Consider the following 15,141-nt stretch of genomic DNA (forward strand, 5'->3'; position numbering starts at 1 on the left):
GCACCGCGGGAGGCATCGCTAACCGCTCGACTAAAGGGTCAGACCCGCCAGCCGGCGGCCAGCGTGTCTTCTTATCCATGCACGTTACAATATACAGTGTTGGAATCGAGCTCTGTTGAAAAGTAGTTGTTTACAAACATCAGGCGAGAGGGGGGGCACATGGGCAGGGCAAAATAATGAATAGCTCGGAGCACAACTGACGATAAGCATCCGAGGTGTCGTGCGAAGCGCAGTTCTAATAAAGACCGTCGGCGTTCATGCCCGAATCTGCTCTCTGGCATAAGATGACAGAGCCTCTAAATTGCTCTCCACTGAGTTGTGATGACAGGGTGCCATGCACACTACCGCCAAAACAGCAGCACACATGCCAAGAGCGGGGGGGGGGGAAGGGGCAAGAACGGCTTGATTCCCCCTTAAACGGCATCAATTAGGATTTAAATTAAAATCGCAATAACGCCACAACTTAAACGCTCGAAGCGGTGACGGTGGGGCGAATTAACAAAGCTGTGAGTTGCCCCCACCTCCCACCCCCGAATTTGGAGGGAGGCGCCTGCCCCTCTCATTCACCCCCCCCCCCACCTTCTTCTTATTGACACCTCTTGGGCAGGTCAAGTCTAGACGGGGAGGCAACAGGGTCAGCGCCGCTTTGTTCCCCGCACCCTACAGCAGCAATCGCAGCATGGCTCCGGTTGTGCAACTACTTTGCGTTACACTCGTGTGCGTGGCTTATTCGGCCTGCGACGGTCCGTCCCAACCCGCCGGTTTCCGCTCCTCCGCTCGCTCGGCGTGTAAACCCATACCCAGCACGCTGTCTCTGTGCCACGGCGTAGGCTACCGGCAGATGCGGATCCCCAACCTGCTGGGCCACGACTCGCTGAGGGAGGCCCAGCAGCAGTCGGCGGCCTGGCTGCCGCTGGTCTCCAAGCTTTGCCACCCCGACACGAAGAAGTTCCTGTGCTCGCTGTTCGCGCCGGTGTGCCTGCCGGAGCTGCCCGAGGCGGTGCGGCCGTGCCGGTCCCTGTGCGAGGCGGTGCGGGCCGGCTGCCTGCCCGTCATGAGCGCCTTCGGCTTCCCGTGGCCCGACATGTTCAACTGCACACGGTTCCCGCGCTCCACGCACCTCTGCGTCCCGCCGAGCGGAGAGCCCGACGGGGAGGAGGAGGAGGAGGAGGAGGTCCGACAGCAGGAGGCGGCGAGAGGTACGGAGGCTTAGGGAGCAACTTGGGACAATTGGGAAAAGTTAAGGAGCAAGAATGTGTATTGTTCGCGACGTGTGTTGCGACGTTAAAGGGTAAAAAAAATTTTTTTTTAATCCAGATATACGCAGCTTTTCACTTTAAAAGCTCATTTTGAAGAACAAAATAAAACATAAAAATAAAAATGTATCGGTCTTGCAATGATGAGGGGATGGCTATCCAGAACCATTTCAGGCGACAAAATGGTTTGAGGAATTTTAGAGAGGGGGTAAATAGGGCAGTTGTCCACAAGCAGTCATTAAAATCAGGAATCCAAAGGTGGACCTGGCGAGATCTGGTTTTTCTAGAAGAGTTTTGGCCTTACATGACAACCTCTGCCGGGTGACTGTTGCTCTCGCGGTGAGATTCTGGAACGACACGAGGCCCCCCTGCTGCGTCCGCGCGTGTCCTGGCGCATTCCCACTCACACCCACTGGCGCATCTGAGCGGTTCCCGAACCTCTTCGCACCGTGGCCCGCCTGTGGCGATACTCTTTTACGGCACAAGCAGAGTTTTCCATTATTTGTCAAAAAGCGGGATATTTAAAATCTACTCTATAACGTTCACGAATGCAGTATTCCCATTCTCGGCCTTGGAATGATCAGATGAAATGGACAAGACACGCTGTGATTAAACATTATTTTAGTGATGTTTTGGTTTGCAGTTAAAATATTGCAGTTTGCATGTTTGCATTGACCCAAATGCATTTTTGCATCAATGAAATTGCAGGTGGGTTTTTTCTCTCTGTTTCCAGACAAAATGTGTTAATTGCGGTAACCCCACGACCCACCAGGCCGCCATGCTGAGACCCACTTGTAGGTCTCTACTGGTAGTTTGAAAACCACTGATCTAGCTAACCCCTTTTCCCATGTGATCCCCAGGGAGTGTTATCTGTGATGCCTGCAGTCTGGCGGCTGAAGGAGAGGCTGACATCCAGGACAACTTCTGTCGCAGCCCATACGGTGAAAACAGATGACAAACATAATGGGTTACAAACAACGGCAGGATTTTTTTTCTTCTTTGATTTACTGTGAGAACAGATAGCATAGGAGGTTGTTCAGGAAAAACAAGACACAGTCTTCTTTTCCGTTGTTGTTGTTTTTTTTTTGATTGGATTTTATAAGTGCATGTAAATACATTTCTCTCAGCACACACCACTCAGCTGAATAACTACACACTGAGATTATTGGAGATAATGAGTTTGTGATGAATAATGCAGGGACCACTTTCTCCAGTCAGAGTGGACGCAAACACGGGGGATACTTCTGGTTGTTTGTATATAAAGTTGATTGATTGGCATCTATACAGATGAATCCATAGCATACTAGTACTACTACTACTACTTTCGGCTACTCCCGTTAGGGGTCACCATGCTGGATCATCTGTTTCCATGTCTTCCTGTCCTCTGCATCTTCCTCTGTCACACCAGCCACCTGCATGTCCTCCCTCACCACATCCATAAACCTCCCATTTGGCCTTCCTCTTTTCCTCTTGCCTGGCAGCTCCATATTCAGCATCCTTCTCCCAGTATACCCAGCATCTCTCCTCCACACATGTCCAAACCATCTCAACCTGTTCTCTCTTGCCTCGAAAATGAAGATGAATCCTTAGAATAATGTTTGAATATATGCATGAATAACCAACGGATAACGAATGGGAGAATGAATGAATAGTTGAATGGTTTCTGTAAGAGAGAATAAGAAAATATAAAAATAATTATTATCAGATTTAAATACCAAACACACCAGGCTTTATTACTCTAGCAATATCACACAGGTGCAATATAAAGATAAATGGCTAATGGAATAGCTTAGCTAGCATTCCACATACACACTTGTAAACACTGCAGTATAACACAGCCGACACAACGTAAACACAAGGTGCACACAACTAGCTGGCTGACGCTACAGGCTCAATTAGCGAGTGGGTCAAATTAACACACAGAAGCAGAAAAAAGCTCAGATAACACACATAGGTCACGGCCACTATATAGAAGATAATGTGGATAACATACAGCATTTGTCCCATGTAAACAACCACACTCGCCCAGGAAAGTGGTGAGTGAGTTTTTTGTGAGTGAGTTCTTTGTTTTTGTATCTGTGAGAGGAACGAAACGCCAAAGCTTAAAACAATTTTGCCTCAGTGGGCCCCATACCAACACAACATCCTGTCCTTAGACTCTCGCATCGGATAAGGAAAAACTCCCTGAAAAAACCCTTTAAAAGGGGGAGAAAATAAGAATAAACCCCAGGGAGAGCAAAAGAGGAGGGATCTCTCTCCCAAGATGGACAGACGTGCAATGGATGTTGTGTTTACATAATTTACAGAATACAACATTAAAAGAGGATAGCAGAATTGTAATGGATTTATTAAATGTATGAAGAATATGATGAGGAGGATGCCAAGCAGTGTCCAGACGCCACCAGAACAACCCAGGACCCCAGCCCCGTGACCACTATCACCATGTAGACCAAAAAAAAAAAAAGTTTGGCAGTTTAGGCAGTTTTGGTACTGTGACTGGCTGACTGGGAGGCTGGAGAGCACCTGGCCTCTGTGGTGGTGTATACTGGGGCTGAAGACCATGCTGGACCAGCGGGTCTGGTACAGGCTGATACAGTGCTGGACCAGGTGTTGGAGGCAGCTGCTGATAGGCTGGCTGAGTCTTTGGAGCAGGCTGGGGCTGATATACCTTTTATAGGTTGTGGATGATGGCTCTGCTTGCACAGTGGCGGTTGTTATGCTGGCTGTGCAGGGATGACTAGCAGAGGCTGATCCTCCACCTGTGGGGGCACAGCAGGTTTGCATTGTGAAGGTGTTGCTGCCCAAGTAAGTAGTTGATTGGTAAACTTCTGAGGCGTGCTTGCTGGGTGTTGGCCCACTGGCTGGAGAGCAGCTGCAGTGGGAACTGGTGTGCAGGGTACAGTGCTGTTGCAGTCTGGGGTTGGTATGTAGGCTGTGCAGGCGTAGCTGGAGTACACTGATAAACTGGATATGTAGGGATGACTGGTGGAGGCTGAGACTTTGTATGGTGGGGTTGGCATGCTGCCATACATGGTCTCCGTGGGCAGTGACACAGGCTGGTTTGGCTGGTAGGCAGGCTGGTACCCTGGTGCTTTTGACATTTGTTGGCCCATGTGACCTACTGCTTGCATCGCCTGGAAGTTCGTGTGGTCCATGACCTTACTCCACCCTCATTCTAAACACAGGGAACCCCACAGGGTTGTGTGCTGAGCCCGACGCTCTTCACACTCTTCACCCACGACTGCACCCCCATCCACGCTTCACCCATGACTGCACCTCCCATCCACACCTCCAACTCCATAATTAAATTTGCGAGCGACACCCCAATAGTTGGGCTGATTAGAGACAATGAGGAGACGGCCTACAGGTTTGAGGTGGAACATCTGGCTGAGTGGTGTAAGGACAACAACCTGGTCCTTAACACCTTGAGGACAAAGGATGGTCATTGACCTCAGAAGATCAAAGGAGAGAGTCCACCTCCCTGTCCACATACATGGAGGAGCAGTGGAAAGAGTGGAAAATTTAAAGTTCCTTGGAGTCACTGTATCCAACAGCTGACATGGACCTCCAACACGTCACACCTGGTCAAAAAGGCCCAGCAAAGACTCTTCTTCCTCAGGAAGCTGAAAAGGGCCAAGCTCCCACAGAAATGGTTGCTAAATGTCTACAGGAGCACCATCGAGAGCATCCTGACTAACTGCATGACTGTGTGGTATGCCAGCTGCACAGCTGCCGAGTGAAAGGACCTGCATCGAGTGGTGAATTTGGACCAGCGCATTGTCGGGATGGAGCTCCCAAAACTGGACACTATCTATGCCAGTCTACTGAGGAAGAAAGCACGCATCATCATCAGGGACACCACCTACCTAAGCCATTCCCTGTTTGAACCGCTGCTGTCTGGCAAATGGCTCAGGATAATAAGAACCTGTACCAATAGACCGAGGAAAAGCTTCTTTCCCAGAGCCCCCCCCCCCCGCCCAACTGCAGAACAGAATATAGGTACCGTGCTCACACTAACACACAAAAACACATCGAGGACTGTGATACACCCCCCCCCACACACACACACACACAACAAGGACTGACACATGCTCACACACACAAACACCTCCACCCCCAGAGACTGCTATCACACACAATTTATAACCTCTGTAACTTTGTAAATGAGTAAATTTAATCTAATTAGTGCCTTCTTTTTTGTAATGCTTTTATTTATTTTTTCATTTTAAGAACATCAGGAGAAGCCTATGAAATTTCATTGTACCTGAGTATAGTGACAATAAAGCTCATTCTATTCTACCGCTTGAAGTGGGGACTGGCAGCCTAGGAACTGCTCCAAACAGCGGTGCGGAAGTTGCTGTAGGTGGTAGGGACCGAGTGCATCTGTAGCTCTGCTGCCTTTGGCCTGGCATACAAGCTGTTGTTGCTTGAGACTGTAATGCTGCCGTTGTTGTGCACAGCAGCAGTGTTAGTGGCAGCTTATTTTGAGGCTGGGTGGGCGGTCCCAGCTGGAGGGATAACAGCTGCTGCAGAAAAATGTGGCTGTCTGTTTGAGAGTTCAACCAAGGTGAGTGGTTCGACTGGGTGGACAGACTTGGATATGATGATTGCTGTGGCGTACGAGAACCAGATCGGCTTACACCGAAGCTGTATTCTGTTAGGCTCTGACTGTGGCAGCTCTGCTCTGAGGGGGTTCTGGCTATTGGAGCCCCATACACACTCAGCTGGCCGGGCAGGCTACTAGCATGCGACGCTATGTCCCGTTGACTCCCCTTATCGACTGCTCCTGGCGAGGAGAGATGGGGAGGGGGCCTGAGCGTGGTGTATGAATGTTCACCTGTAGTGGCAAACTTGGTCTGCAAGTGGAGTGACTGCAGCTGCTGTGCGCTGGCGCTCTCAGTATCGTCTTGGGGGGGGGGGCAGTATAAGGCATGAGGGACTGTGGTAAGCTGACCTTATAACCTTGCAGGTGTGCTGGAAGCTGTTGTGGCCTTCCTGCTTCCAGTGGTCCGCTTTCAGCTGCTGCTGTTCTCTGTGCTCCATGGCGCCGTCGTGGGTGAAGTATATTCGGCTCAAAGGACCAACACTGAAGATGAGTTTGTGATGAATAATGCTGGGACCATTTCATCCAGTATGGCAACACTGGTCAGACAGTAGACACAGACACACGGAACAGTTCTGATTGTTTATATAAAGTTGAATGATTGGCATCAACACAGATTAATCCTAAGAATAATGTTTGAATATATGTGTGAATAACCATTACATAACAAATGGAAGAATGAATGAATGGTTGAATGGTTTCTGTGAGACAGAATAAGAAAAAATATGAATAATCATTAACAGATTTAATACCAAACACATGGAATACCTATGTGTGAATGAGAGGGAGGACAGTGGAATGGTGGGGATGCAAGGAGTAGAGGTGATGAAGGCGTATGAGTTTAAATACTTGGGGTCAACTGTCCAAAGTAACGTGGAGTGCAGGAGAGAGGTGAAGAAGAGGGTGCGAGCAGGGTGGAGTGGATGGAGAAGAGTGTCAGGAGTGATTTGCAACAAAAGGGTACCAGCAAGAGTTAAAGGGAAGTTTTACAAGATGGTTGTGAGACCAGCTATGTTGTATGGTTTGGAGACAGTGGCACTGACCAAAAGATAGGAGGCGGAGCTGGAGGTGGCAGAGTTGAAGATGCTAAGATTTTCATTGGGAGTGACGAAGAAGGACAGGATTAAGAACGAGTATATTAGAGGGACAGCTCAGGTTGGACGGTTTGGAGACAAAGCAGGAGAGGCAAGATTGAGATGGCTTGGACATGTGTGGAGGAGAGATGCTGGGTATATTGGGAGAAGGATGCTGAATATGGAGCTGCCAGGGAAGAGGAAAAGAGGAAGGCCAAAGAGGAGGTTTATGGATGTGGTGAGGGAGGACATGCAGATGACTGGTGTTACAAAGGAAGATGCAGAAGACAGGAAGAAATGGAAACGGATGATCCACTGTGGCGACCCCCTGACGGGAGCAGCCAGAAGTAGTGGTAGTAGTAGTAGTAGTAGATTTAATACCAAACACACCAGGCTTGAGTACAGTAGCAATATCACATAGGTGCAATATAATAATAATAATAATAATAATAATAATAATACATTTTATTTGTGGGCGCCTTTCAGAGCACTCAAGGACACCTTACAGAACACAGTAAAAAAAAAAAAACAAGCAGCACTGTATCAGACATTATAAAATCAAAACAAGCAGGGTAGACAATAAAAAGAAGTTAATACAACAGAATCATCATCTGCACAAAACTCAATGAAGCGTGGATCAGACTGAATATGCCAGTTTGAAAGGGTACGTTTTGAGATGGGTTTGAAGGTTGACAGAGAGTCAGTGTTGCAAATGTCTTGTGGGAGAGAGTTCCATAGGCGGGGGGCAGAATGACTGAAGGCTCTAGACCCCATGATAGTCAGCGGGCCGATGGTGTTGTGAGTTGGAGCACAGAAGAGGATCTGAGAGTGCGGGAGGGCGTGTGGATATGAAGGAGTTCGGAAAGCTATGAAGGAGCTAGGTTATTAAGGGCCTTAAAGGTGAGAAGCAGTATCTTGAAGGTAATACAGCATTTAACAGGGAGCCAATGGAGTTGCTGAAGAACAGGAGTGATATGATCTATGGAAGGACTTCTGGTAATGATATGGGCAGCTGAATTCTGGACCAATTGAAGCTTATGAAGACACTTGAGTGGAAGACCAAAGAGGATAGAATTGCAGTAGTCAATACAGGATCTAACCAGGGTGTGAGTGAGTATGGCGGTGCTTTTAGGTGTAAGTGACTGGCGAAAATATTGTGTAGGTGAAAGTATGCAGACCGAGTAACATTGTTGATGTGAGGCTTCAAAAGATAATGTGCTGTCCAGGATGACACCCAGACTCTTAACCTGGGGCAATGGAAGAACTATAGAATTGTCAATAGTCAGAGAAAAACTATCAGGTTTGGCCAAAGTAGATTTAGTGCCTACTAGGAGGACCTCAGTTTTATCACTATTAAGTTTGAGGAAGTGGTATGAAAACCAGGATTTAATTTCTAGTATGCAGTCAGAAAGGGAAGTGGGTGGAAGAGTGGAGGTAGGTTTGGTGGATAGATAAAGCTGGGTGTCATCCGCATAGCAGTGAAATTGAATGCCAGATTTACTGAAAATGTGGCCAAGAGGTAGTAGGTAAATAATAAATAGGATACAATATAAACGTAAATGGCTAATAGAATAGCTTAGCTAGCATTCCACATACACACTATAACGCAGTGCAATATAACACAGCTGACACAATGGCGCGGCAGTGACATAGATATATATTTAAATGTCGTAAACACGAGGTGCACACAATTAGCTGGCTGGAGCTACAGACTCAATTAGAGGGTGAGTCAAATCAACCCCCAGTAGCAGAAAAAAAGCTCAGATAACACACACAAGTCACGGCCACTATATAGAACAAAACGCGATCTACATACAACATTTATCCCAAATTAACAACCGGTAGATGTATGTTCTCTATTAATAACTTGCTCTCTTCACAAACACATTCTCCATAACTGAGGGATATGCAGCCGAGGCACACCAAGTTGATGGCATAACCCCTGCACACACATAACTAGAACCCTACTCTACTACCTGGGCTGTCAAAAGTGCCTGACTAAAATAGCCACATATGTATATAATCCAATATAATTAATGTAACTGGGAATTTACAACAGAGATAGTATACTTAAACACTCAGTTTTATCTGAGACAACACAAATGAATCATGTTAATTATATGTTCCTTTGCCCCCTAGCCTTTAAGCTGCGCCTGGGTAGCATGTCTATGGTTGGAGCAGACCGTCAGCTTGTTCCCCACGGCCGGAGTCGCATCCTGAGGTGGGCCGGTGGCGGGGCAGAGAAGGCTGAGGGGGTCGGCGGGGCGATGGCGCACAGTGCTCTGTGGCTGCCAGAGGGGGGCACCTGCACATGCCCCGGCCTGGACCCTACAGGGCTGGAAGGAAAACTGGAGGCGGAGAAAGAAGAAGTCCCGTGGAGAGAAGGAGAGAGGTCTGAGGGATCAAGAGGAAAAGGCAAGGACGGGAGGGGGATGCCAGGAGGTTGGTACCTGGGCTTGGCTCAGGCTGAGGAGGGGAGGCTGGTGCTGACCCGGCTGGTGAGATGGAACAAGGAAGACAGAGAGCTGAAGAAGTTCATCAGGGCTCTCCTGAAACAACCCTGCTCAGAGCCATAGATAGAGTTAACCTTTTGTTGTTTTCGGTGGCGTCCATGTTTTGTTGTTGTTTTTGTTTTGTTTTTTTAAGCCATGCTGTTGGTAGGCTTGGCATACAGCACAGGGAATTTGCATGCCAATGTGTCCTAGACAGAGTTAATCTACAAATGCATTTCAGCTTCTCTACTTGCAAAGGCAATCTTAATTAATTATCAAGAACTGGTTACAATAGCTCCACCCTTTGGGTGATCTATGGGATGACAAGAGCACAGGGTTTTTGTCATACTACATTTATAGCCCTCAGCGGTCCCCCTCTTCCACATGTTTGATCAGCTAAACAATCAATCAGCATCGCTTCTTCAAGAGGGGGACAATTGACAATTGATACAGTGAAACTCAGAAACGAAAAATGACAAGATGTATCTGATGAGACAGACATGGAAACAGATGCTGACGTATTAGACAAAACATAATTAGTGACATCCATGTTAGTCTGCCACTGCTGTTCTATGGTTGTTACCAGGCAACTTGTGCTTGTTTGTAATTTGTAGCTCCACCCCTCTGCCGATCCGGGGAAGGCTGCAGACTACCACATGCCTCCCTCCTCCAATACATGTGGAGTCGCCAGCCGCTTCTTTTCACCTGACAGTGAGGAGTTTCGCCAGGGGGACGTAGCGCATGGGAGGATCACGCTATTCCCCCCAGTCCCCCCCCCCGAACAGGTGCCCTGATCGACCAGAGGAGGCGCTAGTGCAACGACCAGGACACATACTTACATCCAGCTTCCCACCCGCAGACACGGCCAACTGTGTCTGTAGGGACGCCCGACCAAGCCGGAGGTAACACAGGGATTTGCACTAGTGATCCCCATGTTGGTAGGCAACAGAATAGACCGCCATGCCACCCGGACACCCTGAAGTTTGACTTTTTCAACATAGATATTTGATCTTCATTTCATCAATATTGATAAAGGTAATAATGTAACAAATATCTTGCAACATTTACATTTTGTAGTCCGGTGTATAATTTGAACAAATGCAAATTTTGCATATGAAAAAAGTAAGTACACCCTTGGCTCTAATAGCTGGTATCCCCCCCCCCCTTTGGAAGAAACAACCTCAAGTAGTAGTATTAGGCATCCTGATTTCTCACAGGACCACTGGATCAGCGCTTTTGGTTGTCCACTGTGGTGTTGGAGTAGCACCTCTTGTGACTGTAAAGTCCCACACAGGAGTGGCACTCCTTCTGGCATTGTTCAGGAGTGTAGCGTGTAGCTGGTCTTTCAGATTGGTTTCTTGCACTTCTGCAGGACCCCTTCCAATCCCACTGAAGCAGCTGTTGTTCTCTGAAGCTCTGCATACCCCTCTGGATTTCAAGTCTCCAGGTGTCTGTCTTTTGCTGAGGCTTCCCAAGTGTTTGTGTTATTAATGGTGGCTTGCAGGTCTTGCTTACATGCGTCTTTGTAGTGGCGGCCCTGGTGGCCTTTTCCCTGAAACGAGCTCTCCATAAAGGAGGTCTTGGTGGATTCTGCTGTCCTCCATGTGGTGCACATGACCAAGCCAGTGATGGCTGATGAGGTATGGACATGGATGGGCTCTTTGCTCAGGAGAGAACATCCCTGTTGGGCACCTCATCTTTCCAAGAAATATACTTTTATATTAATTTCATTAATGCCCTTGGGGAAATTGATCCTCTGCATTTAACCCACCCTAGCCATGTAGCTAGGAGCAGTGGGCAGCCACAGTGCAGCGCCCAGAGACCAACTCCAGTTTTTCTTTCCTATTGCCTTGGGGAGATGCAGAGTATGGAGAGTATTCGGCGAAGGCAGTGCATAGGAAAGGCAGGAAGTCTCCCTTTCTGGTAAGCCTTGAGTGTCCATGTCTCACTGGCATTCAGGAGTGTACTCACTATACAAGCACTGTACACCTGCACTTTGATGTGATCCGTGAGTTTACTGTTGTCCATACCCTTTTGGTCCACCTTGTTAGGGTGGTAGAGGCTTTTCCAATCTGAGTACTTAGCTCTGTTGCCAGAGATAGGGTGTCTGAGGTGACTGAACCGAGGTATGTGAATTCATTGACGGTCTCAAGTTCTTGGGATTTTATGCTGAAATGAGAGGGACTGTCCACATCTTGGCCCATCACCTTTGCCTTTTTGATGCTGATGGTTAAGCCAAAGTCCCTACACACCCTGGAAAAACAGTCCATCAGTTGTTGGAGGCTGTGTTCATTATGAGTGGAAACTGCAGCATCGTTGGCAAAGAGGAGGTCTCTTAGAGTGAATGCTTGCACCTCGGTTTTTGCCTTCAGCCTTGACAAGTTAAACAGCTCCCCATCTGATCTGGTATGGCTTCAGTAGATTGACCAAATGCCTGCTTGAGGAGCATAGTGAAGAAAATGTCATCTAGAGTAGGGGCGAGTACACAGCCTTGCTTTATTCCACTGCAGATGTCAGATGCCTCAGAGGTAGATCTGTCATATAGACACCAATCCCCCTCGTGTTTTCATGGAAGGACTTAACAATGCTCAGGCGTTTTGAGGGGGCAATCAATTCTCCCAAGGATCTTGAACAGACCGTCTCTGCTCACGAGGTTGAAAACCTATGTGAGGTCGATAAAGGCCAGGTAGAGGGGCTTTTCTCTACTCCCTGCATTTCTCCTGCAATTGTCTCACCGAGAACACCATGTCAATCATGAATCTTCCAGATCTGAATCCACACTATGACTCAGGATAGACTCTTTTGATGAGGGTCTGGAGCTGTTCAGGGCCACGTGAGCAAAGAGTTTGACCACAATGTTGAGCAGGGATATGCCGCCATAGTTTTTGCAGTCAAAAAAAGTACACCCTTGACTCTAATAGCTGGTATTGCCCCCTTTGGCAGAAACACCCTCAAGTAGGCATTTCTTATAAATGTCTACCAGTCTTTGATACTGACTTGGAGAAAATTGTGCCCACTTCTCCATGCAGCATTCTTTCAGCTGTATGATGTTTTGAAGGGTTTCTTGTATGCACAACCTGTTTCGAATTCCCCTACAGCATCTCGATGGGATTTAGATCTGGGCTTTCACTTGGCCATCCAGAACCCTCAAATTCTTTTCTTCTTTTTTTTTCAACCTGTCCTTGGTGGATTTACTGGAGTATTAGGGTCATCGTCATGTTGCAAGGTCCACTTTCGGTTATGCTTCAATCTTCTGCCAGGTGGTCTCACATTATCCTCAAACACGTTCTGGTACAATGAAGAATTTATAGTGGATTCTGTAATGGTGAGCTTCCCTGATGCAGCAAAGCAGCCCCAAACCATAACATTTCCACCACCATGCTTTTACAGTTGCTATCAGGTTCTTCTGGTCAAATGCTATCTTGGTTTTCGCCAAACATGTCTTCTGCTACTGTGCCCAAATAACTCTGTTGACTTGACTGTCCAGAGCACATTGTTCCAGAAGTCCTGGTCTTTGCCTGGGTGTTCATTGGCAAACTTTAGTCTTACTCTGATATTCTTTCTGGACATCATAAGTTTCCCCTGACACACCTCCCATGTAGTTCAAATTTGTGCAGCTTATTTCTAATGGTAGACTCGTGCACTTTGACATCATCAGTAGTAAGCGCTACCTTTAGGTCCTGTGATGAAATTTTGGGGTTCTTAGAGACTTATTTCAGCATCTTGTAGTCTGCTCTCGGGCTGAACTTGCTGGGGAAGCCTGGCCTGGACAAGTCTGCAGTTGTTTGAAATCTTCTCCCCTTGTACATGATCTTCCGGACAATGGAGTGATTGATTTCCAATTGTTTGGACATATTATTAAATCCCTTCCCAGACTCATAAGCATCTATAACCTTCTCTCCGAAGACCTCAGAGAGCCGTTTCAATTGAGATGTGGTGATACCACACATTTCAACAACAAAGAGCAAACCAAACTAAATGGCCGAGGTTAAATTAAGACAGGTGCCTCCAAGATCCTCTGTAATGTTTTTCTAATCATTTGCACCTGATCTGATGTCCTGATTCTCATTATATATCATTTAAGTGGTGATAAATGTAGGGGTTGTACTTACTTTTTCCACATGCAAAATTCTCATTTATGTTTATTTAAATTGTACAATGAACTACAAAATGTAAATGTTGCATGATATTTGATGATATCACCTTTATCTATCAATATTGTTGAAATGAAGATCAAATATCTGTATGTTGAAAAAGTCAAATTTTTACATGACTGTATAATCCATCCATCCATCCATCCTTTATCTGAACCGCTTATCCTGCTCTCAGAGTCATGGGGATGCTGGAGCCTATCCCAGCAGTCATTGGGTGGCAGGTGGGGAGACACCCTGGACAGGACATCACACACACATTCATACCTAGGGGCAATTTTTTTTTAGTACGGCCGATTCACCTGACCTACATGTCTTTAGACTGTGGGAGGAAACCGGAGCACCCAGAGGAAACCCACGCAGACACGGGGAGAACATGCAAACTGCACAGAGGACGACCCGGGACGACCCCGGGGCTTGAACCCAGGACCTTCTTGCTGTGAGGCGACCGCGCTAACCACTGCGCCACTGTGCTGCCCATGACTGTATAAAACTCTTCATCCAGACTGACAGTTATGATCTTGTGTCTCCACAAACGTTGTGTATCAATTTGCACTGCAAAATGTATCAGGTTTCATTCATTTCTTAAAGCTAATCTAAAAAAAAACTGCTCATGATTGTTACAATTTTCAGGGGGTCTAGGGGTAGGAGGAGGTATGTAACATAAGTATAGTTAAATATAGTGATCCGGTGGAAATTTGTTGAGCGTGTTGGGTGTAAATAATTGAGACCAGACAAGACTGAAGGTGCAATCAAGTTGTATTATAAACAGTGCAAGTGACAAATGAAGTGCTATTTATATATCAACATTACTAGTATTTACCCAAAACACAAAGACACAACTAGGTCACAAGGCCAAGGGGCACAGATGCTACCAAAGAAAGGAAAGAAACAAAACCAAACAGAGCTAAAATGAAAGAGAGTGGCTCACTAACTACATGTCCAACCAAACAAAAGCCAGCCAATCTGACTACTCTGACCATTGTTCAGAATAAAAATACATGAATGGCAAATCAGCCCTTACCTAATAAGTCTATACAAAGGTTCCACCTAAGTGTAGCAGCGATGTACAGAGGCCTCTGTCTTACCTGCCCCGGGGCCTGGCCCACACACAGACAACCACACAGTCACCAGTAGGGGGATGATCAAATACACTGGTTTCTGTCATACGCACAATCAGAGATATGCCAAGGGCAGCAGACACACAGCTTTTCATCCCCCAGAGGAGGGATGTGATTGGTAGAGACGGGACCAGGAGAATGATGATTGACAGCAGGGACAAGGAATGGAATGGTGGACCAGGAGAATGATGATTGACAGCAGGGAGAGTGAATGGAATGGCGGACCAGGAGAATGATGATTGACAGCAGGGAGAGTGAATGGAATGGCGGACCAGGAGAATGATGATTGACAGCAGGGACAGTGAATGGAATGGTGGACCAGGAGAATGATGATTGACAGCAGGGACAGTGAATGGAATGGTTATTGGAGCTTCTGCGACATTACAGCAGGGAAAGGGGGGGGGGCAGAGGGAAACAAAACCCAGAGCAACGTGGACTGTAACCC

At 47.1% G+C, this 15,141-nt stretch overlaps 1 protein-coding gene across 1 annotated transcript; it reads left to right on the plus strand.

Annotated features, from left to right (window-relative positions):
* The first annotated feature begins 584 nt into the window (after window positions 1-584).
* sfrp2l (secreted frizzled-related protein 2 like) lies at window positions 585-10,052 on the plus strand. Its single transcript, XM_056283494.1, has 3 exons — window positions 585-1,199; window positions 2,117-2,197; window positions 9,072-10,052. Exons 1-3 carry the CDS (start codon window positions 680-682, stop codon window positions 9,506-9,508), a joined length of 1,038 nt encoding a protein of 345 aa, XP_056139469.1. The 5' UTR covers window positions 585-679; the 3' UTR covers window positions 9,509-10,052.
* Window positions 10,053-15,141: the final 5,089 nt, after the last annotated feature.

This window comes from Lampris incognitus, chromosome 7 (genome assembly GCF_029633865.1).
Source record: "Lampris incognitus isolate fLamInc1 chromosome 7, fLamInc1.hap2, whole genome shotgun sequence".
In the NCBI taxonomy this organism is placed as follows: Eukaryota; Metazoa; Chordata; class Actinopteri; order Lampriformes; family Lampridae; genus Lampris; species Lampris incognitus.

Excerpts from the sequence above, each read along its gene's own strand:
- sfrp2l (XM_056283494.1), top strand. The coding sequence starts at position 680 with ATGGCTCCGGTTGTGCAACTACTTTGCGTTACACTCGTGTGCGTGGCT. Across the intron at positions 1,200-2,116 it reads ACAGCAGGAGGCGGCGAGAG|GGAGTGTTATCTGTGATGCC; the intron begins GTACGGAGGCTT and ends TGTGATCCCCAG. Across the intron at positions 2,198-9,071 it reads CTTCTGTCGCAGCCCATACG|CCTTTAAGCTGCGCCTGGGT; the intron begins GTGAAAACAGAT and ends TTTGCCCCCTAG.